At 56.6% G+C, this 26,782-nt stretch overlaps 1 protein-coding gene across 2 annotated transcripts; it reads right to left on the bottom strand.

The window, feature by feature from the left end:
• Positions 1-1,085: 1,085 nt before the first annotated feature.
• PODN (podocan) lies at positions 1,086-24,329 on the bottom strand. 2 transcript variants are annotated; one of them, XM_044238258.1, is made up of 11 exons: positions 24,318-24,329; positions 17,139-17,455; positions 15,756-15,849; positions 14,295-14,359; positions 12,713-12,822; positions 11,345-11,501; positions 10,925-11,040; positions 9,318-9,975; positions 5,838-5,986; positions 4,343-4,559; positions 1,086-2,020 (listed from the first exon to the last, which is right to left on the bottom strand). In XM_044238258.1, exons 2-10 carry the CDS (start codon positions 17,448-17,450, stop codon positions 4,370-4,372), a joined length of 1,851 nt encoding a protein of 616 aa, XP_044094193.1. In that variant the 5' UTR covers positions 17,451-17,455; positions 24,318-24,329; the 3' UTR covers positions 1,086-2,020; positions 4,343-4,369. The 2 variants fall into 2 exon arrangements, with proteins under 2 accessions (XP_044094193.1, XP_044094194.1); XM_044238259.1 differs by lacking the exon at positions 24,318-24,329 and adding an exon at positions 23,761-23,776.
• Between the last annotated feature and the right edge of the window lie 2,453 nt (positions 24,330-26,782).

Genomic DNA, 26,782 nt, shown 5'->3' with positions numbered 1-26,782 from the left:
CTGTTCTGAATGTGCTCTGGGGAGAAGATGCAGCTTTGGGGTCTTGCACAGAGAAACCCCCAGGAGACCTGAAATGGAGGGTGGGGATGGGCATCTCAAAGTCCCTCAGAGACTCAGCAGGGCACTTGCCCTCCCACCTCCTGGTCCTAAACTACTTCCTATCCTCCTCCCAGGCCTGTAGTCTGAGGAGTCCATGAAGGGCCCTGATCCTAGGATCCCCGTTCCACTGCAGGGTCAGGAGCTAAAGGGTCTACCATGGGAACATCTTTCCCCCCATTAAGGCCTAAACACTGAAGAGAGGTCAGAGGTCAAGCTATCAGTCAGTCCCACAATCATGTGGACTGGCTTAAAGACCCCTTCCCCGTGTCACTTCTCTAAGGCCCTTTGAGCAATGGAGCCTGGCCCACCCCAAGGCAGGAGTCTGCTCTCCCTTGGGTTCAACAGGAGCATGCTTACCTGTGTCCAGGAGCAGGAGGGCACTACTTCCTGGGCACCCCTCCACTGTGGGGCGGCTCTGCTCGTCAGAGTTCCTTCTTTGCTCTGAGCAAGGTGCTCCCCCTCCGGGTTCCAGCTCTGGCCCCACTGGGGGCCGTGGGAGCACCAGGCATGTTCATTACTGCTTCCCCAGTCAGGCCTGCAAAGACCTGGGCCCCCAAGGAAACTCTGCTCTATCTCCTGGGCCTGCCTCCAGGCTCTTTCCCACCCCGGCCATCCTGGGGACACCCCCGTCAGCACGCAGGTGGTCCTCCGGGAGAGCCTGAGGGGCCCAAAGCCAGGAGGTCCTTTGCTCAGATGCTCAGCCTCTGGAAGTGCAGAGTGAGCTCACAAGCCCCGTGTGGTGGTCTTGGCCAGATCCACCGACCCCCACCAAGCAGATGGGCCACACAGGCCTCAGGCCTCCTTCCCTGTGACTAAACCCCACACCCCTGGACCTCTGCCTGTGTGATGACTTGTGGGCCCAACAACTGAACTCTTCACCAACTTGTGCCTGTCTGGACAGGCCCTGAGGTTCTTGTGTCCTGCCCACCCCCAGCCGGCACCAGTCCAATGCCTGGCAGGAAGCATACACAGACACGGCCATGGGCTGCCAGAAAGGGGTAATGCTTTTATATTAGTTTTTCTGTAACAAGAAAAGTCAGCTTTGAGGGTTTTTTTATCTTTTTTTTTTTTTTTTTCTTAAAAAGAATTCCAAGTCCAAAGGCACCCAGAACTCCCCACAGGCCCAAAGAATAAAAAAAAAGGTATGTCATCAGGGCAGCTGGGCCCTTCCTCCTTGCTTGGCCCTGCCCCTCCACCTCACTCTTGCCCAGGGCCCCAGCTGCCCCAGGAGACTGCCTCTGGCCTCAGTGGGATCTCCATCAAAGACGCACCTGTGGCCGGCCAGGGCATGGCAGGGAGTGACCGCCCCAGCAGTTGGGGACCAGGGCAAGCAGGCCAGGGCAGCAGTCCCAAAGGCAGGAAGAGGAACAAAAGTCAGCTTCTGTGAGTTCCAGAGAGTGGGAGGCCCCTGGCCACAGAGAGCACCAAGAAAACTCTGCCTCTGGATGGACAAACGGCAAGCTGTTCTGGCTGGTTCTGGCTCGAGCAAGATATGTTGGTGGCCAAAGCCACAGAGGACTGTTCACATGTGACTTGTGGTCAGGGGTAGTGGCTGGGTCCACATGTGGGTCCATGGTGAAGGGAGCAGACATCTGTGGGTGCCAGGGCAGGGTCAGACCCTTCTCTAAGTCTATGTGAGTCCAGGGACATGATGGCACTGGAGGGCCTGGGCAGGGCATGGAACTGTTCAGTGGGCTCCATGAAGCCGGCAGTGTGTAGACGCGTCATGGTACCTGCACATGGGTGGCTGAAGGCGCTGCAGGAGCAGGTGGGGATGGAGACTGTGTGCTCAGCCTGCGTGGTGGTGGCGGTGGGCGGCAGGGCTGGTGGGGGTGGCACTGGGAACGTCTGTGAACATGGCACACCAGGGCTCACAGGGCACAGGTAGGTGCTGCAGAAAGGGGTCCAGGGGTCCGTTATCCTGCAGAACAGGTGGAAGAGTCAAGGGCGGAACTGTGGGCTTTAGGGAGGTGGCTCGAGCTAGGGGGCCTCCCTGAGGGGACTCCGCAGGCAGGAGAGGGGAGTTGCCCCTGGGGGCCCAGAGCCAGCAGGCTACCCACTGGGCAGTGTTCTTGAACTAGAGGGCCTTGGGGCCCCTCTGGCCACTCCTCAGGGCCCCTTCCAGGCACCCCTATGCCCCCACACCTGCACCCCCACTCAATAGACCTGCCCGAGGCCAAGGGCCTCCAGAAAGGGCAGATTCTCTCCCACCCTAGGACTCCACAGCCCCCTCAGGATTCACCCCCATCCCTGACCCCGGCTCTGCTTGAGGACAATGCCTGCAGAGGAGGCACCTTCTCCTGGTGGGCCCCGCAGCAAAGAAAGGGGATTCCCAAGCATGGCATCTGGGTCTGTTCTCTGAGCTAGGATACCAACCCCATGCACACCCTTCTGTCAGCCCCACCTCCCTCTGTCATCCACCCATGGGGTCCTCACCACCACCCTGCAGTCTCCTCTCTGACCCAAGCCCCTCCTTTAAGTCAGTGCCCTAACAGTGGCCCCGGGGGCCCCTTCCCAGAGCCACAGCCTGACCCTGTGACCCCGTCCCCAGCTCAGCTCATTCTGACCATGGCTCCCCTCCTGGCTACTCACCGCACCATGCCCACTCTCCAAAGTCCCTCTCCAGAGGCCCTGCCCACCCACCCTCCTGTCTACACCTCCTTCCCTTCCCAGACTGACCCCCGGGGTCCATGACTGCAGTCGTTCTCTTGCCAACACCCTCAACATCCTTGTTCCTTACCCTTCTGTCCCATACACCTGGCCAAAAACCCCGCCACGGATGGATCCTATGGTCCATCTTCTCCACACCCACCCCGGTCAGCTGAACACCTCCTGCTGCACAGAGAAAACAGAAGGCAGAAGGCATCGGGCTGATGTGACTTCATGTCCAGCCACCAAGCCACTAACCTGTGTGTGACTGCAGCCACTTGGTCCTCCGTCCCTCCTGTCCCCAAGGAAGCACTGACCCTCCTGCCAAAGCCACTGGAGGCTGTCTCCGTGGGGCTAGCTTCGCCCTGCCCTCCTCTCTCACGTTTTTTACTCCCTCATCCAGGCCAGCCCCTCCCCCATCAGCACTCCAACAGGCTCTGTTTCTGCAAAGGGCAAAGGGAAATGGAGCCCCCCCTGAACTTCGCACCCCCTTCCCTCGGCCACCCTCTCATCTCTTCACAGCCAAATTTCTTGACAGAGGTGCGGCCCTTCTGGGGGTCTTCCCCTTCACAGCAACTTCCTCCACCCCCACTGCCCTTGAGGCCCCTCCCCCACAAGGTCCTGTCTGAGCTCCTAGTGGACAAATCTGGTGGGTCCTTGATGGGGCTCCCTCCCGCTGCCCCTCAGCAGCACTGATGTGGCTGCTCTCTCTCTAAGGGCCTTGTGCGTGGGGATGCATGCGTCCTCGTCTGTGCATGCTTGTGCCTGCCCAGCACCTGCGAACGGCCCACGGAGCACGTGCCTGTGTGTCCACAAGTGTGTTCCACAAGTGTGTGCTCTGGATGATCATATGTGTGTTTAGACACACGTGTGAACATGGGCACATGGGTGTTGGTGCACCGTGTGCACACATGGGGTGCTTGTGTTGCACATGCGCATAAGCTCCCTCCATGGCAGCTAGGGTTTTCCTACCTCCTTCCCTTGCTGCTTCCCTCCAGCCCCTTCTGCAGGCATCCTTGCAGTGGGCCATGGCCTTGCACTCTCGTCAGGTGAGCTCCCCCAGCCTCCTGTGGCCTCATACTATTTCCAGGCAGATGATGGTTGGACCCACATATCCAGCCCACACCTGGGCTGCTGCCTTAGGACCCCCTAGGCCTTCTAATTCAATGTTTCTACCACCTCAACAAATCTGCTCCCCCCCACTATCATCCACCCGGGATTCGGAGTGAGGTCCGGGGGCTTGTCTTCTGTCTCACCTCATGCCAGGCAGACGGACTCTGGCCTCTGGAGTCTGTGCATTCCCCCCCACCACCCCAGCCCCTTCAGGCCATCTGCTTGAGTGCATCCTCACTGTCCCCCATCACCTGCGGCTTGGGTCACAGCGGTAGCCTCCTCCGGGGCCCCCACATCCATTCCCTGCTTCCACCATCGCAGCCCATGTGCATGTCCCATTGGGTCGCTCTTCGCTCTGGAGAGGCCCCTGCCTGTGCCAGCCTCCCACAGGCTGGCTAGCCCCTCACCCAGGGCCCACACTGGGGTCAGGGACAGGACACTGATGGGGAGAGGTCAGTGCACCCCCACACGGACCACCTACCTGTGTCACATCCGGTTCACCCTGTCACTATCGCCTCTCCTCCTCCTCCTCCTCCTCCTCCTCATCCTCCTCTTCCTCATCCTCTTCCTCCTTCAGCTGGCCCCGGTCTTTGGAAACGTCACCAAACTCAAAGTTGCCTTCTATGTCCAAGACCTGCAGGTGCTTCAGCCTCCGGAAGGCACTTTCCACTACAGAGCCCACAGCCAGCTTGTTAAACCTGTGCGGGCAGCCATGTGCGGTCAGCGCGGGAGGCCTGGCCCTCAGAGTCCCCACCCCCCCACCATAACAGGGAAAGAGGAGGGGACAGTTCTCCAGGAAGACAGTGCAGTCAGCACAAAAAGGGTGGAGGGAGGGGGGCAGTGCTGAGAAGCAAGGTTCGTCATGCAAGTCCCAGATGTCAGTGTGCCTACAGCTTACAGGGGAAGGAAGGGTGGACCCTGGGCCACTCATCTCCTACAGTGAGGGCAGGCTCCCATCTGCAAATGCTCTAAGACTGGGATGTGACAGACTCCTCTCTGCCTGGGATCACCTCCCTCTGGGATTAACCCCAAGGCCTGGGGCTCCAGGCTTGCCAGCCTAGGCTTACCTTGGAGCCTGGTGTGGAGCGGCACACAGGCAAGGCCAGGGTCAAACTGGGCCAGGGCCGCACTCAGGCTGAGGGGAGGCAGAGGCTGGGCTCTGATATCAGGCCGCCTCAACTCTTTGTGCCTTAGTTCCCACAGGACCCAACGCATGGGTCACACTGTACCCCCACCCAGCCTGGGGCCTGCTGGGCCACCAACTCCCTGGAGGTGCACATTCTGCCTTCTCGAATCTGCCCTTTCTCTCTGAGTCCAGGGAGTAGTTAGGTAGGATGTTGGGAAGAACCATCCTGACTGCTGTCCCGAGGAATTGGCTCCCCCATTAGAGTCATTCAAGGGGCACTTGGGTGGCTCGGTCGGTTAAGCGTCCAACTCTTGCTTTCGGCTCCAGTCAGGATCTCAGGGTCATGAGATCGAGCCCTACCTTGGGCTCCACGCTGGGCATGGAGCATGCTTAAGACTCTCTCTCTCCCTCTCCCTCTGTCTTCCCCTTTCCCTCTCTCTGTCTTAAAAAATAATAATTCTAAACCCCCACAGCTCACGAGGACCTGAACAACTTCCATCTGCTGGCCTGGGTCTGGGGCCCAGACTCAACCCCGGCCAGCTATGGGCACAGCAGTCTCCATGCTCTCGGGTACCCCTTCCTGCCACAGTAACATCAATAATGCCCCCACACACGGCTTGTCCAGGTTTCTGAAGCCCTTTTACAAACCTATAAACCCCACCAGGCCTAGTCAGGACTGTCTCCACCCTTGAGAGCTGAGGAAACAGAGGCTGACAGGGGTTCTGGGACGTACCCAGGGTCACACAGCCAGTCAGCCGTGGAGCCTGCTTTGAACACCGACCTCTACCTTGGAGCTGTTCCAGAAGCCTCAGCTCTCCTGCCAGAGCCAGGCTGACCCCAGGAGCCCTACCTGAGAAAGACCCCTTTGAGGTTCGGTGTGGAGTCGAAGGCACTGGCAGGCACGGAGCTGATCTTGTTGTTCTGCAGGTACAGGTACTCGAGAGACTCAGGGAGCCCCTCCGGGATCTCTGTGAGTTGATTCCCAGCGATATCCAGCAGCTGGATGGGTGACCAGGGGAGGCAAAGCACTTAACATCTTGCAAGGATCCCACCCACCCCCTGGTCTAACTAAACCTGATGATAAGCCTGTGAGGTGGGATCTAGAACTAGCCCCATTTTCCAGGTGGGGAAACAGAGGCTCAGAGAGGTTTTAAGAGATCTGTCCGAGGCCTGACAGCCTGTGTAAGGCTGAAACCCAAACCCTTGTTCTAACTATGTCCTGCCCAGCTCCTGCTGCCTTTCCACAGACATTGACAGCCAAGATACGTGGGTGGCACAGTCCCTCCTCCTTAGCCTGCCTGTCACCCCATCAGACTGAAGACCCCAGAAGGGCAGAGGTCAGGGATCCTCCAGGCTTTGAATATCCCCACACTGGTCTGCTGCTCCTGCGGGGCCGGCTGTCTACCCCCAGCTCCCACCCTGATCCATCCTCAGGTCTGAGGACGGTAGGGGTGGGGGTTCATATGGGTGGGGCTGCTCATTCATGGGACTTCAGAGGCCACATGGACAGGTGCTGGGAGCAAGGATTTGAGGCCCACAGTGACCCTAGCATGGCAGGCAGTCCTAGGCTGGCCGGTCTTAGAGTCACCACATGCCTAGAGAGCAAGCAGCAGAAGGCCAGGGAAATGGGGTGGTTTCCCCAGGGATGAGCAAACACCATAGGCAAGAGACACAAGAGACCCAAGCATGTGTAGGCCCAGTTCCCTGCCTTTCCCTCAGGCCATCAGCACACAGTCGCTCTGATACACACCTGTGCAACACAGGTGCATTCCCTCATCTCTAATCTCCCTTCCTCACACCAACAGGCTGGGGCTCAGGGTCAGGAAACTGGGAGCTATGACTCAAGATTCAAGAATCAAGAGGAGGGCGCCTGGGTGGCTCAGTGGGTTAAGCCGCTGCCTTCGGCTCAGGTCATGGTCTCAGGGTCCTGGGATCGAGTCCCGCATCAGGCTCTCTGCTCAGCAGGGAGCCTGCTTCCCTCTCTCTCTCTGCCTGCCTCTCCATCTACTTGTGATTTCTCTCTGTCAAATAAATACATTAAAAAAAAATCTTTAAAAAAAAAGAATCAAGAGGAAAACAAGCTTTACACACTTTGGGGAGCCTCCCTGTCACCCTCCTTACCCAGCAGGGCTCCCTGCTCCCCACTGTGTTCCCTCCATACAGCTCTTACACTTCCTCATTCATCCCAAACATCCTCGGTGCCCACGGGGGCCAGCGATATAAAATCCACTGAGATGCTGACCTTATCGGAGGTCAGGGTGATGGGGGAGATGGACACAAAATCTGATGACAGCTGGTGTAACTGGGCAGTGTGGAGGGAACCCAGGGAAGTGGCCTGACCCAGCCTTGCATCAGGGGAGTACAGCAGCCAGTACAAGTGGGGGCTCTGAAGCGGGGGAGGAAGACAGCTGCTTGTAGAAACATCCAACAGTGTGAGAAAGAACCACCCCCCACACACACACACCAGACACTTCATCCCTGACTGGAATCACCCAGGCCACATCTGCCCATCACTGAGGGCTTCCTGAAGGAGATGACACCTGGACTAAGTCCTAGGTGTATTACAAGCTCCAGGAGAATAGAGACCCTCCATCTGTCTTACTCCCTGCCAGGAGTTTCTAGGGCAGCTATATCTGCACATGGTGGAGGCCTGGGACAGGCTGTGGAATGAATGAGTGAGTTTTCAGGGTGCTGTGCTTCCGCAGTGGGGCCAGGGTGAGCAACGCCGGGTGTGCCTCGGAGACTAAGGAGCCTAGCCCAGAGCAGAGGCAGGCCAGCTCTGACAACTGTGGCAAGGATTCTGTTCTGAATTCTAAGAGCCATCAGGAGCCATAGAAGAGTTCTGAGCAGGAGCGGAAGGTGAGCATGAATTTTGCAAGAACCCACCAACTGCATATGGGGTATGGGAGTGGAGAGCTCCTATAGAGCTGGGGTCCAGCTGAGAAATGGGGATATCTTGGCTTGAAGTATGGGCAGCAGGGATGGAGAAAAGTGAGTTGAGACGTGTGACGGTAGAATTGGGAGAGTTCAGTAACAATGGGTGTTGGGGGGCAGATGGTGTGTAAAGGGGGTATCAGGGGCAGCGTCCAGGTCTCCCCTGGGCAGCCCCTTCAGTGAATTAGAAAATGCAGCAGGAGGAGCAGGTGTGGAGGAGAGGACAATGGGATCCAGGCTCCTGAGGACAAACCAAGGGGGCCTGGGCCAGGCAGCTGGATCCCGGTGTCTGGCCCTCAGCAGGGCCATCTGGGTGAGGAGAGACCCCAGCTAGCTGCTCCTGAGGGGCCAGCTGTCTACCCCCAGCTCCCACCCTGATCCACCCTCAGGGCTAAGCCCTGCCTGCCCACTGCCCAATTGGAGGGCTCTCTCCTCCCCTCCCCTCGGATATCCTCTCCCAAAATACGGGGACTGTGAGCCTACCACACACAGGTCCCTAGGGCCGGCAGTGAACCCAACAGAATAAAATGCCTGCCCCTTGTTCTAGCAGAAAAGCAGGCAACAAGCGAACAGACAGATGACCTGATGCCCAGAAGGGATGAGGACTGTGCAGGAAAACAAAGCAGAGGAGGGTGACCGCTGGTGAAGGAAGATCTCCCAAGTAGGTGCATTTGAGCACAACCCTGAGAGAGAGCGTGGAGCAAGGTGGGGGTGTGAGGGGGAACATCTGGGGAAGGGGCCCCCTTCCCCCCATAGGGCAGCAGAATGGGGGCACTTCCTAACCTTGCAGCATCTAGGCCCTGACTCCCAGATTTCTCTACTCGAGTTCCCTCTCGGTCCTCACTAAGTGGGACCTTTCGCTTACAGCCAGATACCCCGACTGACTCAGACTGTGGCCACAGCAGCCACACTCACTCAGCAGCCCCCCAACAACCCTCAGGTCGCCTCCTCCAGCCCTCCTCGCCCTGTGAGTCAGCCTGCCTCCCAGGCTTTCCCGCCCTCCCCTCCCCCAGCCCAGCCTTTCCTAGTCACCTGCTCCTGAGCCTTCAGGTGGGTGAGCTTGTCTCTCGTGTCCTCGAACTGGCCCTGCGCCCCGGTCCTCCTGGACTGTGGGACCCTCCCTGCAGCCATGACCTCCCCAGATCCCCCACAGTCCTCTTAAAGCCTGTCCCTGCAGGGGCTGAGCTCAGCCTGGCCATACCAGCCACTCACTGCTGCACGCAGTGTGCCAGCTATACCTACTGTTTCCTTGGTCTAGCTGCTCCCCCCCACCCCCCCGCAAGCCAGGTCCTCCTGCCCACCCCTCAACTGAGCCTACAAGATGGGTGGGCTCAGGGCAGCCAGAGCAGTAGCACCCCACATGGGCACAACCCAGCCTCTTTCCCCACCCCCTTACCTGCAGATGGGACAGGTCGGCCCAGGCCCGGGGGCCCAGGGCCCGGCTGCGCAGCCGGTTGCCAGTGAGGTAGAGCTCACGCAGCTGGGCCATGCCGGCCAGCGCCCCGCGCGCCAGGGCAGCCAGCTCATTGCGCTTGACCTTCAGCACGTGCACATTGCGCGGCAGCCCCGGGGGTAAGGTGTGCAGCCGGTTACCCGAAAGGTCCAGCGAGCGCAGCAGGCGTAGCTTGCGGAAAGCATCGCGGTGCACCTGCGGGCTGGTGATGCGGTTGTAGCTGAGATTGAGCTCCTCCAGGAAGTAGGTGGTGGCGAAGTCGTCGCGGCCGATGCCAGTGATCTGGTTGTGCAGGATCATGAGCGTGCGCACACGCCGGGGCAGGCCGCTGGGCACGCGCTCCAGCGCGTTGTTGTACAGGTGCACCGTGTGCAGCCGCTTGAGGCCCTGGAAGGCACGCGGGTGGATGCCGTGCGCATGCAGCTGGTTGCTGTGCAGTAGCAGGTACTCCAGGCTGCGGATGGGCGTCAGCACGTCGGCGTCCACGCTCTGGATGGCGTTCTTCTCCAGGTGCAGGAGCACCAGGCTGCGCGGCAGGCCGGCGGGGACCCGTGACAGGTTGTTGCTGGACAGATCCAAGTACTCCAGGCTGGAGAGCTTCCTGCGGCAGAGAACGGAGGACGGTGGGGCGTGGGCAGAGGCCCGCAGGGTGCTTGTTGCCGCCACTCCTCCCGAGGGAGATGCCCGGGAACCGCTCTGCCCCCAGCTGACCCACCGGGGGACCTTAGTCCCCTCCAGCCTCTCCTTGGGGGTGATTCGATGCTTTCTGGGTGTGGGAAGAATCTAGTGTGGTTTCTAACACAAAGGAGAGCCTCTGAAGACCAATCGTTTAAGGCCTTTTGTGGCTACCCTGGGCCTAAAAAGTGGCACCTCATTGCCTTCAACAAGTATGCTCCAGTCTCAACGTTGTACCAAGAAGCCAGTCCCTGTAGATGTCTCACTGGCATTCTGGCAGGTCTTCTCTCTACATATCACTAGTTCTCAGGGACAGACACGTCAGTAGAGGGGCACCTGGGTGGCTCAGCCAGTTAAGCATCGGCCTTTGGGTTAGGTCATGATCCCAGGGTCCTAGGATTGAGCCCCGCATGGGGCTCCCACTCCCCCTGCTTGTGTTCCCTCTCTCACTGTCTCTCTCTCTCTGTCAAATAAATAATCTTAAAAAAAAAGGAGGGGGGTGCCTGGGTGGCTCAGTGGGTTAAAGCCTCTGCCTTCGGCTCAGGTCATGATCCCAGGGTTCTGGGATCGAGCCCCTCATCAGGCTCTCTGCTCTGCGGGGAGCCTGCTTCCTCCTCTCTCTCTCTCTGCCTGCCTCTCTGCCTACTTGTGATCTCTGTCTGTCAAATAAATAAATACAATCTTTAAAAAAAAAAAAAAAAAGAAAAGAAAGAAAGAAAGACAGACATGTCAGCCGAGGTAGGAGCCCCAAAGTTCCTTCTCCAGGAAGCTGGCCAGGAACAGGCGGGTGAAGGGCATGTGGGACAGGGATGGCTGCCAATTGGGGAGCAGCTTCCCGGGTGCTGCGTTCCCAGGAAGGGCCCAGGCGGGCTCACCAGAAGGTCTCGTTGTCCAGGCCCTCGTCGGTCAGGTAGTTGTTCTGTAGGTAGAGCTCACGCAGATTGCTCAGCTCACTGAAGGCCCCTGGTGGGATCTTCTCCAGCTTGTTGTTCTGAGGGGTGGGATGGTTGGGAGGGGAGCATGAGGGACAGCCAAGGGGCGAGGGCAGGGCCTGGGAACGAGACATGGAGAGGGACCTGGGGAGCAAGGGGAAGAAGCCCGGGCAGGGAGCACTGTGCCTATGGTATCGACAGCCGTGTACCTAGGCGTCTGCCTCGTTCTCCACAGCAAACGCTGTGCCCTCTGGCTTGTGCCCAAGGCCCCACTGCCTCACCACTGGGCCTAAGTAGGCAGGGGCTCTTCCCCCACTGCAGGGCCCTGCTCTTTGCTGCCCCTCCCCACGTTCTCCCTCCCACCTTGAGGTGCAGCTTATAGAGGGCGGGCGGCAGGTGCTTGGGCACGTGGCGCAGGAAGTTGCTGGACAGAATGAGGATCTCCACGTTGCTGGAGCCGTTGAACATGTTGTCTGGCAGCCCGGCATCCGCCAGCTTGTTGTTATGCAGGTACACGGACCTGAGGGACGAGGCAAAGGTCCTCACCCTCGCCCAGGCCCCCCCTGCCCACCAGCTTATCTGGTGAGCCTTCAGACCTTGCTCAGTTTGAGCCAGGGCCTAGAAAGGGTACATTCTTTCCATTTGAAAAACCCAGACCCTACCTAATCCAGTGCCCCATACACAGCAAGGAGACCAAGGGACCAGTGGAGGTTGCCGCACACGTCAGTGGCAGCTGACTATCTGTGCTCCCCCTCATCTGTGCTCCTCCACACCCTTCAACAGTTCTCAGTCACTCCCTGACTGTGGCAGCCCCGGATCCCTGCCTGGCATCTCCACACAGCTGCCTCTGAGTTCTGTGGGACTTCCTGCAGACAGGGAAGACCCTGTCTTCCCTTCCCGCAGGAAGACCCTTCCTGCAGACCATCCCTGCCACCTCTTTGTCTCAAGTGTCCAGTACAGGGCCTGGCACAGAGGAAGTAACCTCTCCCTCATTCAGCAAATATATAGTGAGTGTCCCTAGGGGCCAAGACTGTTCTAGACTCCAAAGATGTGAGCAGTGGACGCAACCAACAGGACCCTGCCATCATGCGCTAACATATGAGAAGGAGCAAAGACCAGAAATCAGAGAAATAGCAGGTATTTAAACATAGTAGATATTCTAAATATAGAAGATATAACTCATTCTTGCTGTGTGACCTCTCTTGGGCCTCAGCCTTCTCATCAGTGGGATGGGACCATGTACAGTGACCCTGGCTCCTCTGGGGCATAGAGACAATCAAACGAGGTGACAGATCCAGGGACAGAAGCAGCACTGGTGGTTGGCAGTACCCTCCAGCACCACTCTGCCCTGCTCACACACCTCTGCTAGGAGGCCTCACTCCTCCCAAAGCAGCTCTCAGTGAGGGCCCGCTCTGCTTCTTGGAAGATGCTTCCTTCCCCCACAGGCTGGGGAAGGAGGGAAAAACCCTTGCCCAGTTCCCCACAAGTCCATAGACATCACTCTCTGATCTTGTTTCCTGGAAGGATTCCTCTCAGGCTTCAGATCCTGCAGCCCCCAGGCAATACCCATGCCCACAGCCCTGAGCCAGGGGCATCCTGCTTGCCCTTCCCAGCCTTCCCCTCTTCCAGGGCCTGTCTGGGCTTTCTCTGCCTTGCTCAGGGCTGGGACTGTCTGTCTCAGCTCCTCCCTCTTCCCCAGCCGGAGCCCAGGGCCCCTGTCTGACTTCTCACCTCAAGTTTGGCTTCTGGCCGAAGGTGAGCCCGTAGATCTTGGTGAGATAGTTGGCAGCAAAGTCCACACTGATCAGGGTGTTTGGCAGGACTCGGGGTGCCAAGGTCAGCTGGAAAGGAAGAGTTGGGGCAGAAAGACCAATGGAGGGCAGAGGCAGACTTGGTCTTGCTGCCACCTGGGCCCCTCTAATTTGTCACCTGCTTGCAACTAGAGCCATCTTTCTCAACTGGAAATCCATCCCACTCCCCTGATAACATAAAAACAGAACTTGCATGGCTCCCCCCAACCCTGAACATTCAAAGCCCTCTAGGCCTGGCCCCTGCCCTGTCCTGCTGTCCTCCTGGTCTCTCCCCTCAGAGTTCCCCAGCACAGACCCTCCGTGCAGTCACTGTGAGGACCCACACCTCCCCAGACACCCCCGCCCCCGGCCCAGTGTCTAGCCTTCATTCATTCAATCATAGGCCCTGAGTCTACAACACTGCAGTCCTGGTTCCCGGTGCTGGACATGTCCTGGGGAACAAAACAGGGAAGTGTCCCCATCCCCACACCCCCAAAGCTTACATCTTGGTGGAGAAGACAACGAACAAGGAACAAAAGTATAGGATAGGGTTGACAAGTTAAAACAGACCAAAGACGGAACAACTGGGTTGGGCGCTCAGGGAACAAGGGACACTTAAGGCATGAAGGCACCACTAACGCCATCTGAGGGGAGAGCACCCATGGCAGCAGGGGCAGTGAGCATAGGTCCCGTTGGGGGCTGCCTGGTTTGGGGGCTGGAGTAGAGGGAGTGAGTGGGAATGGGAGTTGCGAGGCCCACACATAGGCCCTCCAACCACAGGCCATGGGGGAGAAGCGTGGCTTTCATTTTGGGTGGGAAGGGAAGCCTCAGGAGTGTTTGGGCTGGGGACAGGGGATGGAGGGGTAGAAACAAGGGTGATTTTTAAAGGTCTCTCTGGCTTCTCTGAGGAGAAGGAGCAGCGAATGAGGAGACAGGGTTGTCCAGATGGGGGCTGTGGACCAGGGCCAGAGGGGAGCCAAGGGCTTGCAGTGGGACGGGGTGTGGCTGAGCAAAGCACCCAGGATGTGTGGTTCAGACTTGGATTCGAGTCTCGAGTGGGAGGAGTAGAAAGGGCTGCGATGGCCACTGGACACGGCCATGAAGCAGATGGGTACTAAAGCCCAGGGAGGTGATGGGTCACCTCAAGAGAACTCAGAGGGAAGGAACCAAGACAGAGCCCTGGGACACACCAACTATTTTGAAGTTGGGTGCCTATTTGCCTCTTCTCATGCTGTCTCTTCAGCAGTGCCTCCCCCTTAGGGCCCCTGGCTGAAGTCCTGTTACCCTTCATGGTCCTGCTCAAATGCCGCCTCCTCTAGGAAGTGTTCTAAGTAGCCCCTCACTGGTGGGGATGAGCTGCCACCCCCTACACTTCTGTAAGCCCTGGGCCTCTGTTTTCATTATCTGGCCACTCTGATCCCAGGGCCAACATCTGAGCAGCAATGTGGACCCAGCTGCCACCCTAGAAAAGGCCTTGGTAAAAGTTCCCTGAGCTCAGCCCCAGACACCAGGGGGCCCCTTACCTTGTTATTGGCCAAGTACAGGTAGTTGAGATTGGTCAGATGCTCAAATGCCTCCTCCGGGAGCCCTTCAAAGGACAGGCATCGGTCAGAGCCCTGGATGAAGGAGATGCTACAGGGCATACAGCACGCCACCAACAACCCCCGCAAGGCCCACCCCACTTTCCAGGACTGGGGAGGGCTCCCCCTCGAGGCAGGTTGGGTTCTGATCCCTTTCTGACCAGTCCCAGCAGGCCTACCCAGCCCCCTTTTCTTTCCCCTTGCTCGCAGGGGCCCCGGCTCTGAGGAGCAGATGGAAAGGGCTCAGAAATGACCAATCCTTCACCTGCTTGGGGCTACCCCAGTGGGGATGGGTGTTCATCAGGTCAGGCCACAGGACAGAGGACCCAGCACCGCCCTTCCTCACCAGGAAGGAGTGCTCCCCTCAGGTGCAGCCCAAGGGGGTCACAGACCCTCCTGATACCCAGCCGCAGGGCAGGGCAGGGGCCCCTGCACCTCCCCACCACCTGGCCCACCCCCGTCCCAGCAGGCAGATGTGGTGTCAGGACTCGACTGTCGCTGGGAGCCCAGCCAACCTGGCCCTTCTCCAGTCCGTAGGCTGGCCTCTGACACTCAGTTCCGTTCTCCCAGCCCCTCAGATGCTGGGACTCACCCAAGTATCTAAGGAGAGGGAACAGTTATATAAACTGTGCAGCACCCTCCACCCTCGGGGAACACCCTCCTGCCACTGGGAAAAGTGATGGCCACCCAGAGTGTCCAGCCCCAGGAAGGACGCTGCTGACCTAACTGCAAAGGGGAACAAAGCTGTTACAGTCATTATCGTGGCTATCCTATAAGCTCACTAGGAATTTAAAAATGCAAAGAAAAAAGACTAGATTGGAATGTGGCAAAGGTTGTTCAACTGTATAGACTTCCCAAAACTCATCAAATTGTAATTTTATGTTGGGTAAACCTTACAGTATGTAAGTTAGACCTCAGTAAAGCTGTTTTTTAAAAAAATGGAAAGAAATATACCAAAATATCAATACTGATGAACTCCACGTGGCAGAATTATGAGTAAGGTTTTTCTTTTCCATTTCATTTTCTACATTTCCAAATTTTTTGTTATAATCATAAATTGTGTTTGTATTGGGAAAAAAAAAAACAGCCTTTTACAATTGGAGGGTTCTACAGCTCTTTGATTTTAAAGGCCTTCTGTGAATCTACCTATGAGTCTCTGACAAAGGTCCTGGGAATTGAAGCTTCTCTGAAGCCTGTCCCCTGACCCGACACCAAGCACTCAGGCACGCCCGGGGTTGGGGGGGCTCTCAGGTAACCAGAGGGAGCCTTGTTGCCCATGGGGTCCTGCTGCCAGCCTGGCCCTACTCTTTCCCATATCCCTGGGTCCTCAGAGCAGAGCTCTTCCCATGGGCGCCCGGTGCCCCACCTGGTGTCCCGGGCCTGGGGTTCTGGGGGATTCCTCACCTCGGGAAGTCAGGCGATTGTTCTGGAGGTTCAGAGTTTCCAGCCGATGCAACCTGGAGAGCTCCCGGGGGTAGATTTTCTCCAGCTGGTTGTTCTGGGAGCAGGGGACAGGGGTGGTGAGGGGGCCTCACTAGAGGCCCAGGGCTCTTGCCTCAGTAGAGGCTCACCCCCACCCAGTCCCAGGAGCCAGTCCCTCTGTTGGGCACCTCCCTTGGGGTTCTCCACCATGCAGATAGACCTGTGGCTGGCCAGGGCTGGGTCTAAGCATGGGAGGCCTGGCAGGAACCACAACAGAGAGCAGGTCCCACCTTCTAGAAGCCCATCATGGGCATTTATAGACAGTGCAAACTTGGAGTGCATCTCTGCTCTAGACCTGCTCCCTTCATGTTCCTACTTGGTGACAGGCATCCCCAGTCCATCTTCCTCACCCCAAGCCAGAAACTACTTTGGTTTCCCTTTCTTAAGGGGGAAAAACCTGTGGTCCTCTCTCCTTTTGGAAGGCTTCAAAACCTGGGTGGGGTGCCACCTCCTCCAGAAGCCTTCCTGAATTGGATTGGGGGCTGGATTAGGAGCCGCTCCGGGCCCTGCTGCACTAGCCTTCTGTCTCCAGCTGTTATCTTGACCTGTTTAGATCTCTGCCTCCCCCGCAGACTGTCTGAGTGTTTCCTCCATGCGCAGCACCTGACCCAGCCCCAGAGGTGCAGCACAGGTATCCAGGAGACATTTTAGGAATAAATGAGTGGATGGACCAACAATGAGTGTTGTGTCCCTTTCCCTCATAGGCTACCCTGGCCTTGGGCCCCCTCACCATCAACCTGGACCCCTCAGGTTGGGTGACAAAGGACAGGTCCCTTTCCCTTCACTGGGCTTGACCTCTGGGAATGAGTACAACAGCCCCTCGCGCTCCCCCAGGGCTCCTGGGCCACACAGAACTGGTCGTGGCTGCACCAGCACTCCTAGAATGCTGTGTCCCACTTCTCAAAATCTAGCCTATACTCCAGCCAGAGACTAGTCTATCCTCTGAGCCCCCAGAGCACCCTATCGGGGTCTCCTTTCTCTTATATTCCTGGCCTGCACTGGTATCTGGGGCACCCTGTCCATTCAGAGGGTCAGCTGCCAGACGGCTCTGTGTCCATTTTTCCCAGGGTTTGACTCTGCTGAGGGGTCTCAGCCCTGACTCCTTCAGGTGGAATAAGGCAGGTGTAATAGCACAGTACTCTGTGACGGGGCGTCAGAGTGGGGAGCGCCCTAGCACACTGTGTCGGGGGGAGCCACAAGTACTGGGGCTTCTGGATGAGCTGGGGACTGTGGGCAGGGCGTCAGGGACAGGAGCTGCAAGTGTAGGGGGCAGCCCCGTGGCCACTATTGTGAGGCCCGCATCACCTGCAGGGACAGGTGGTTGGTGTGCTCAGGCAGGTCCCCCGGGAACTCGCGCAGATCGATGCCACCGCAGTCCACAACACCTTCCTGGGAGCAGGCACAGTCTCGGGGGCAGTTGATGGTAACAGGGCCAGGCCCTGGCTCCTCGGGGCTCAGCACCAGCACTGGACCCTCCTCCACAAATTCATTCTCGTCAGGGCTCACGCTGTGGGTACCACTTCGGCCAAACCCTGGAGACCTCGCTGTGCCCACCAGTCCCAGCTGCAGCTGCGGTGGCAGCAGCAAGAGAAGCAGCAGTGTCCTGCTCTGGGCCATGGTACCTGCGGGTACAGCAGACACAGGGCAAGGGCCCACAGAGGTCATAATGGCGCCTTCCTGGGGTCCTGGGCACAATCTGATCTGCTGACTGCCACCCTCCCTTCCCCACTTTCCTATCCGTCATCAGGAGGCAAGTCAGCAACCCTTACCGGGCCTGGCCCCCAAGGAATCTGTACCCCTACTTCACAGACAGGGAAGCTGAGGCCCAGGACGAACTGTGACTTGCAGGGCTTGGCTGGGACTTTGCAGAGCACTTGCTGCCCTGGCACAGGGCATCTGTCCATCCTCCAGAGCTACAGGGAGGGCCATGGTGGGCCTGGGATTCTAGGATGTTCCGGACTTGAGCCTGTCTCTCTTCCAATACCCCCAACCCAGGTATACAAGTCTGCCTAGTAGATCCTCTCTCCAGGCCTTTGCACATGCTGTTCCTTCTGCCTGTAATGCCTTGCCCTTCTGTGCAGTCAGCAACTTTAAGAACCAACATCAGTGTTGTAGCTCCTGGTAAAGATCCTGAGCTGTCGAAGGGCTCTCTGTTACTGTGTTCCCTAGGGAGGGGCATGAGTTGGGTTGGACTGTGATATGTGAAGGTGTCTTTCTCCCACAGAGGGTGGTGAGCCACTCTCAGGGTCTGGGCAGAGGTGCAGCTCAGAGTCGGCACAGAGCTGGCCTCAGTTGAGTGGAGCTGCTACCATTCCCAGGACCTTCCCAGTCCCTTCTTCCCATTGTTTACACCCTCAGCTGGCCTGCTGTGTGCAGGTGACTGCGAGAGACCACTCCCCAGCATGGTTCCCTAAGGCAGCACAGGCGGGGGACTGGGGCTGGCCTCAGGCCATGAGGAAGATGCAGGGGTCCCATCTTCTAGGCAGTGCAGGGGCCTAGCTGGGCTCCGGGCTGGTCCCTGGAGTTCTCTTTACAGAAACTCACTTAGCAAACATCTCTGGGGAATACTAAGTTGTGACAGGCCACAGCTCGGGTACACGGACTCTCTAGAGTCCCACAGACCCCAGTTTGAGCTCCCCTCCAGCACTTAGAAGCTATGACCCCCCGGAGCCAATTTCCCCCATCTTACCCTGCAGACCATACATCCCAAACCACAGCATCTGTGTGGGGTTGGCATGGTCACATATGGGAAGCTCCTGGTGCCTCCTAGAGGCTGAGGTGTGGCCGTCACTCTGCCATGGCAATTACAAACGCAGGTGCACGCTAAGCCCTGCGCCCGGCTGGCAGCAGGGGGGTAGGGGTGTGTGTGTCAGTTTGAGGCCCTTGCCCTGGCACTAGACTGGGGACCACAGTCCACACAGCAGTTAGAAAGGCCTGAGATGCTGGGCCTAGGGAAATGGGGCGCTTGCCACCGCTGCCAATGTCTGGTTAGGAAGGCTGGTGTGGGAGCAAGACAGCTGGGGCTGTAGTCAGCTCTGGCTCTGTTTTGTCACCCACTAAACCTCGGCTTCCTCACTTGTCCATGGAGGTTACCAGAGCTGCCCTCGTGGCGAGACTGTGAGAGTCAAGACAGAGAGAGGCACATACTGTACACCGTAAGTGCTCAATAAACATTAGCTCTTCCTACCACTTGTATCTGTGGGCACGGCCCACTCCAGAAGCCCCTGCTTCTTCCCTTTCTCTTGTCCAAAACCTGCTTGTGTTTGCAGTCCAGCCCCAGGCTGAGCTCCCCACAGATTTGCAGATTCCAGCCTTCCATGAATTCTGGCTGCCCTGTGGCCATTACGATGTTTCAGACACTGCTTTGTGTCACTCGCTGGCCTGGCCAGCTCTCCAAGGTGAGGTCTCGTCTGCCCTCAGCCCTGCGCTGGCCCAGGGAACACAAGTGAGGTGGCAAATTTCCCTGCCCTCAGTCTGGAGGGGGCAGCAGAGCCCAGTACAATAACTCCTGCCCTATCCTCCACCCCAGACTGAGTGAGCTCTCTGAGGCCCCGGAGAGAAAGGTGTGAGGACAGAGAAGATGGGCAGCATCTAGGCTAGTTAGAATCCACGTAGGTCGAGGAGGCCTAAGCAGACTCTGATCCCAGCAGGAAACCAGGGAGTCTAGCGCATACACACAGCTCCTGGGACCCAGGGATCAGGTGGCAGCAGGACATAACTTGCTGCGGCCTGGCCCCGTGCCCACCCTACCACACCCCTGCTGCCCCATCCCTGACCCAACAGGCCACTAATCCTCAACCCGTTTACAGCCCATCACCCCCACGCACATTATAACCCTTCCCCTGCTACCCCCAACCAGCTCAACAGCCTGCAGCCCCTGAGAGCCATCAGCCTTAGACCAGAGTCCACCTCCCTACCTATCTGTGTGACTCCAGACCAGGGCTCTGGGAGGGGGAGTGTGGGTACAGGCCCAAACCCCAAATCCATTAGGGCAGGGGGCCAGGGAGGAGGATCCTTTCCACATATTCTGTGCACTCACTGGACCAGCTAGTTTTTCCACCCTCCCCTTTAATTTGTATCTGTAAAGATCTATACACTGTCTCTGTCAAAGTAATTTATATTAACATTATGAGCCATACTGAAAATGCTATCACCATCACTTCATACATGAGGGAGATGAGGCCCAATTGGATTGGTCAGTATGACTCAGCTGTCAAGTGGTGAAGCAGAGTTCACCCTGGGGCCCTTCCCTGGGCCAACCAAAGCTGGGCACAAAGGGCCCAGACAGACCACTCAGTTTGGTTCCTGCCCTTAAGAAGCTCACACCTGCCGTTCCAATGTGGTGGCCACATGTGGCTACTGAGCACTTAAAATGTGGCTAGTCTAAACTGAGAGGTGCTCTATGTGTAAAATGTAGTGTACATGGATTCCAAAGACTAGTACAAAAACGGATGTAAAATAGCTCATTATTAATATTAGTGATATCTTATAAAATATTTTTATATTGATTATGCATTTTGAATAATTGAGTTAAATAAAATAAATTACTAAAATTAATTTTACCTGTTTTATTATTTTTTTAATGTGGCTTCACATTACATATGTGGCTTGCATTTATGGCTCACATTCTATTTCTATCAAACAGTCCTGGCATGGACGCTCGGTGTACACTGAGTATTATAAGCCCAGTGTCATCAGAGGTGTGATGGAGGGAAGCTAGAGTCCACAGGGGGCCAGAGCAGAGCTAACCATGTCTGGGGTCAAGAAGGCTTCTCTGAAGAAGTGATGCCTTATCTAGCCCTGAAGGACGAATATCCAGCAAAAGGGGAAGAGTGACATAAGTAAGGAGGTCAGCAGGTACAAAGAGCCAGGTGCAAGGGAGCCCATTTGTGACCTCCACAAAGCTCCATGGAGTGTCTGCTGAGTGTTGGGATGGGGAGTGATGCAGGTGGGCAGCCCAGGCCAAGAAGGGACTTGGAAGCCAGGTTGAGGAGAGTGATCCTTATCTTAAGATCTTAGGAAAGATGAGGAGTCACTGCCCCAGGAGTGTAGCATAGGTAGGTTTATGGATGGAGCAGTGGGGAGCTCTTTGAGGCCGTGCAATGGTACAGGTGAGGGGTAGTAAGCCTGGTCTGGGCAGAGAGAGGTGCTAGGATGGGAAGGAGGAGCTGGATTCACAGGAGAGGGAGAAAGAACACACCAGGCTTGGAGGGTCCCACTTCCTCCTCTGGACCTTGGGATGCTGGCATTCTTAGCTCTACCACCTGGATTTCTGTGTGGTCTTGGCCACATCATGGCCCATCTGAGTCTCAATTTGTTGTTGCTGTTGTTCTAAGAATGTTGAGCGAGATTAGCCCCCAAAACCCCTTCTGTGTGCTCAGCCACGTTGGGGGCTGTGTGCAGAAGAGCGAAGGAGGCCAGGCCCTGATCTCTGCACATCCTGAGTGAGGAGCCCCCCAGTGAGGAACTCACACACTGGGACAGCAAATGGCCAGTGAGAGGAGCAGCTCGGCCTGCAGTGAGCTCTTTCTCAGGGGGAGCACTCAAGCAACAGAAGGACATGGGTTCCGCTCCTGACTGCTGTGTGAGTCTGGATAAGTCACTTCATCGCCTGAGCCTCCGTTTACTAGCCTGGGCAATCCTCATGAGGATGAAATGAAATGACATGTCCATCTGATGTTAGCCTCCAGCAAGTGTGACACACACACAGGGTTGCTGTTACTGAGGAAGTCCCTGGGACCTACTGCCTCTCACCCCACCTACCACCCCTGGGGAACCAAACCTCAGGGCCCAGAAGAGCTTAAGTGGAGGATTAAGGCAAGACTAGAATAAGGGGGGCGCCTGGGTGGCTCAGTGGGTTAAGCCTCTGCCTTCAACTCAGGTCATGATCTCAGGGTCCTGGGATGGAGCCCGGAGTCGGGCTCTCTGCTCAGCGGGGAGCCTGCTTCCTACCCCCTCTCTCTGCCTGCCTCTCTGCCTACTTGTGATCTCTCTCTCTCTCTCTCTCTGTGTCAAATAAATAAATAAATAAATAAAATCTTTTTTTAAAAAAAGACTAGAATAAGGAAAGGGAAGGGAGACCCAAATCAGGACACAGATCCTCCGCCCCAAGCAGCACCTTCCTTCTCCACTCAAATACTGTAAAAGTTCACTAATCACCCACTTTGTGCTGGGCCCCAGAGGGCTGCATCTCACTGTCTTTAGTTCTTCAGTGCGCCCACAGTACCCTGGCTCCCTGCACAATTCCGCAAATCCTTTCTGACTTCCCAGGCATGAAACAGGTGCTCAGGAAATGCTTGCTGAATGAAGAAGTGAATTTGTGAAAAGCAGAGTTGGAAAAGATTCGCCCCCTCAATTTACAGATTAGTATGTTGAAGTTAAGGCCAGAATTAGAATTCGTGTTTTCTGACTCCTGCCCAGAGCCTTGAATTGCTCTTGAAGGCCGAGACCGAGCTCTCCAGGGAGACAAGGGGGAGGAAAAGTACTCCACAGGATGGGGGAAGAGGGAGATGCCTTTAAAGAAGGGTAAACAGGATGAGACGGGATGAGGTTAGGGCTGGAGGTCCAAGCCTCCGGGGGTGTCAGCCACTATGCTAAGGTGCTGGTGATAAGGAGCCATCAAGCAGACCAGGCAGGTCATGGTCAGAGATCTTATGTATGACTCTACAGGCCTAAAGGTGCCACCATTAGTCACCCATTCCCTGAGATTCAGATAGAGCAAAGTATGTTCCCACAAGATTTCGTGAAAACAGCCACATGAATCTTAACATTTCCTAATTTGCCCCTGAGTGTGAGGCTCGAGGAGACTGGGCCACAGAACCTAAAAGGGGACATGACCACCCAGAGGCTCTCGCGGTTCACAGCAGTGGTGCCTCTCAGAGCCGCTAGACCACAGCTTCGCTTCCCACCCCCGCCCGCCCGAGGTCTAAGAGCAGCCACTGAGGTTGCAGGGGGGCCTCAACAGATCCGTGATGCATTCCAAGTGCCAGAAGCGCATCCCTCTGTGCCTTGGGGACCAGGGATGGTCGGAGCCGCGCCTGCTCCTCTCCTTAAGTTCCCGGTGCAACTACCTTGCACCCGGAGACCCCGCGGCGGCCGGAGCTTGCCGCCGCCGCCACCTCCTCTTCCACCTGACGGCTCATCAGGTATTCTAACCATCCCTACCCCTGCCCCCAAGTCTGGCGATTCAAGGACCAACAACCTGGGAGTTACACCGATTTAGAGGGAGGGCGCCGACCTCGCTTTTCTCGCTCCGCGTGTCCCCCCCACCCCACCCGCAGTCCAGCTGTCCCCTCGGGGAGGTAGCGGCGTAGACAGACAGACGGACACCAGGTGCCAGTTGTGAGCTCTGGCTGGGCGAGTGCGCGTCGCGGGGCTGGGAAGCCGAGCCTCGAGCGCGTCCAAGCGGTGGTCTCCGGGGCTCCGCCACACCTGTACACGCTTCCCAGAAGCATACCTCGGCCCCTCCCTAGGCCTCAGTTTCTCCGTCTGTAACCAGGTTGCAGGGTGAAGTAGCTGGGGTAAGCTGACGTAGAAAGACGCGCGTCTAAGTCCGGGGGTCCACGCCCCTCCCCAGTTCCACCTGCCCCCACATTCCCTGTCGCCCGCCCGCGTCCTTCCACTCCCCACTCCCATCCGCCCTCAGATTCTTTCCAGATGTGCGCAGCGGGGGGGCCCGGGGGCCGGGACCAGTCTCTAGCCGGCGAGGAGAAAAGGCCCCCGCCCGGGTCGCGATCGCGGAGGGGTCACACGCCCGAGTTGGAGCTCTCGGCCGCGCACTCGGTGCACCGCTCCCACCTAGGGGGCCAGTGCGGCGGCCCCGCCGAGGGTAGCTGCGGAAGCCGTCCGGACCGGACGCGGACTTCTGAGGCCGCCGCCCCTGCTCTGCCCCGACCCCTTGGCCCACCCGGCCGCCCTCGCCGGGTACCTGCTGCGCCCCCGCGCCGCGCCGCGCCCGGCCGGCGGTCCGCGCTGTCCCGAGTCTCTGCGCTCCGCGGGCGCGGGCTCCTTCCATTCAAGTCGAGCCGTGAGCTCGGCGACGCAAGTTTTGTTGTGGGTTTTCTCCTCCCCGCCTCTCCCCCGCCCCCCCCTACACCGCGTGCATCTGCTGGACGCCGGCCTCCTCCGGACACAGGCGTAGGGTCCCCACAGGCGCGAGGAGGGGAGAGGGCCTGCTCCCTACCCGCGTGGACTTGGCCGGGCGCCCCTTCCCGGGGAGGCAGAGCCCCCGCACCGATCCCTCTCCCCCTCTCCGCCCCGGCGGGGCCACGTACCACGCCCTCCCACCCCCACCAAGAGGCTGGGAAGGCGGGGTGTCTAACCCGCAAGGCTTCCTAGTTCCCGCCTTCCGCAGGGTAACTGCACCCGCTTTGGGCCCCAGCACCTGAAAGGAGGGCAGGGGAGAGGGCCCCTTCATCAAAGTGCCTCTAAGCCCAGTTTCTTCCTCATAACTGAGGATTTTGCAACCGCCCCAGGAACGAGTACCTTTCTGTTCACTCTCCCACCCTGGGGTCCCGGGCCGTGGCTAACGGGGCCGCCAGCCAAGACCCGGCTGGGCCCCTTCCGGGAAAAGTTCCCCGCCCTCCCCGACAATCTCCCCCTCCCCCCACGCCCACGTTGACCCTGGGCCCAGAGCCTGGTGAGCCTTGAAGGACGGTAAATTGGGCTGGGAGTTGGGTGCATGCGGATCTCAATCGCCGGGAGACAAGGGGGTTGGGCAGTGAGCCCTCGCGGCACCATATTGCTCCCAGGAGCTGAAAACATTTCCAAGTAAAGGAGCATTAACTACTAGCAGCTGAAGCAACACAGTTTTGTGCCAGGGGCTTTGGCGGTAGACCGCAGTGGGGCCGGGTTTAGGTGGTACTTGGCACCTCCACTGCCCCTACAAGGCTGTCTGTTCCTATACCTGCTCTAGCCTGTGGGCAGGGCACCCACAGATACCTTGCCTGGCTGCCCTCCTACTGGACAGGGAGAAGGATGTATCACTCAGACTCTGGACCACTTACTCAACTTAAATTGCCAATGCCCTGAATGAATGAATGGCTCATGTAAAGGATCTTTCATGGGCTTCTGCTGCTGCATCTTGATTGTACCACATACATTACTCTCCAAGCTTTATAACCCTGCAAGAGGACTGCTGTTGGCCCCATTCACAGGTAAGGAGATACCTGACAAAGGAGAAATGATTCAGTAAAATGGCCAGGTTTATCCCTTTCCACAGCCCAGGTTTTTTCCATGATGGAAACATGCAAGTAACTTGAGAAGGCAAATGCAGAGCCCGAATTTGAACCCAGGGCTATCTGTTTCCATTACATCAATAACTCAGAAACTCAGCAAGAATGAGAAAGGGAAATATTTTGCCTTCTTTGGCCTCAGATTTCAGTTCTGACCTCAAACTTGAGAGCTGGTATGATTCACGGGATTGGACAGGGGCCGACCCAGAAGATGTATCTCCTGTCTTCTCAACATTGAGCCTAGATTCAAGAGAAGCTAGAAGAACAGGATTCTACTGACTTGAATACCCATGAACTAAAGAAAATCTTCCAGAAGGACGATGAGAATCAGCATCTACTGAGTACCTACTAAGTGCCAGGTTCTGTGTGAAATCCTTAAATATCTTACTCATCCCAATTCCGTGGGGAAGGTATTTTCTGGTACCTGTAACTGCTGGGGCCAGCTACAGGACACATAACATCTCCTCCACCCACCCCCAGAGAGGTAGGCTTTTCTGTGGAATGCTAAGCCGGTGCCCACATATACTCTGTAGCTGTTTGCGCGCTGTGGGAACGCACGCTAAAATCACCTATCTGAAACAGAGTATGGAGGAATCCCTGTGAGTGTCTCTGGTAGAAAATGGAGGATATCCTGTGCTCTAGAAGGAAATCCTCTGACTTTCCAAATAGCTGTAAAAAGTTGAGTTTGAAACTGAGGGTTCCCAATCCACTCGCGCTGCTTTGGCTCCTTCATGCCTCATTTTTAGCTCCTGTTTAATATTACTCTAGTGTCAAGTACAAGCTTTGGACTTAGATTTGGGTTCAAATCCAAGATGGGTTCAAATGGAGCTATGAATAGTACCCATGCCTCACAGATTGTCCAAATTAAATGAGAAATTGGAAGTAAATGAGAAAACGGAAATGCAGAACTCTGCACAGCGCCCAGCACGTAATAAGTGTTCAATAAATGACAGCTGTTATTATTGCCAAACTGTCACCGAGGCCTGACTAAATTAACATCTATGAAAAACATTATTAAAATAGAAATGACAAGTGCAAAGAATTAACCAGAAATCTCTACATTATCCCGGGTAAGTGCCTTCTAATTCAAAACAATAAGAAATAAGAAAACTTGAAAGAGGGGAGTATATACATACATGTGGCCAGAGAACGAGGAGTGAAAGACAAGAGGGCTCTCCTGGGGGAATGATGAGGAAGGAGGGGAGATAAGGTGTTGTTATACCTTCATCATTGGAGAAGAAAATGATTCCTCTTACTCTGAGCGGAGGGCTCAAGACCTTTCCTTACTAAATAGCAGAGTCCCAAATGCTGAGCTCTGGTAGCAGCTTGTTTTCGGGACATTTAGAGATCAAATCACATGGTGTTTTGTATATATGGATTCCATCTGAAGGATCTTGAGAAAAGACAAAACACCAAAGATCAAGCAGGGTCTGACGGAAGAACCACAGGCTGAGTCAGATACAGATAAGTTCTTCTGGACTCCTAGAATGTCCCATAGAAACTCTTCATTATTGGACTCTTTTTGCTGTATGCTTTTCATCTCTTTCCCCCACTGGATTATAAACCCTCCAGGGCAAGAACCCAGGAGTTCTTGTAGAATTTGGTGTTCTACAAGGGCCCTTTCCAGCCCTAAAGTACCATGACTGTAGTAGGCAGAATGAACCCCCAAAGACACCAACACTCTAATCCCTAGAGCCTGTGACTGCTACATTACGT

The sequence above is a fragment of the Neovison vison genome, chromosome 2, assembly GCF_020171115.1.
Source record: "Neovison vison isolate M4711 chromosome 2, ASM_NN_V1, whole genome shotgun sequence".
Lineage (NCBI taxonomy): Eukaryota > Metazoa > Chordata > Mammalia > Carnivora > Mustelidae > Neogale > Neogale vison.
This window is presented reverse-complemented; position numbering and strand designations above follow the sequence as displayed.

Coding starts and splice junctions, on each gene's coding strand:
- PODN (XM_044238258.1), bottom strand. CDS start 17,450: ATGGCCCAGAGCAGGACACTGCTGCTTCTCTTGCTGCTGCCACCGCAG. Junction 12,823..14,294: donor TGTACTTGGCCAATAACAAG/GTAAGGGGCCCC, acceptor CTTCCTTTCCAG/CTGACCTTGGCACCCCGAGT. Junction 4,560..5,837: donor CTCAAAGGGGTCTTTCTCAG/GTAGGGCTCCTG, acceptor CTGCCCGCACAG/GTTTAACAAGCTGGCTGTGG.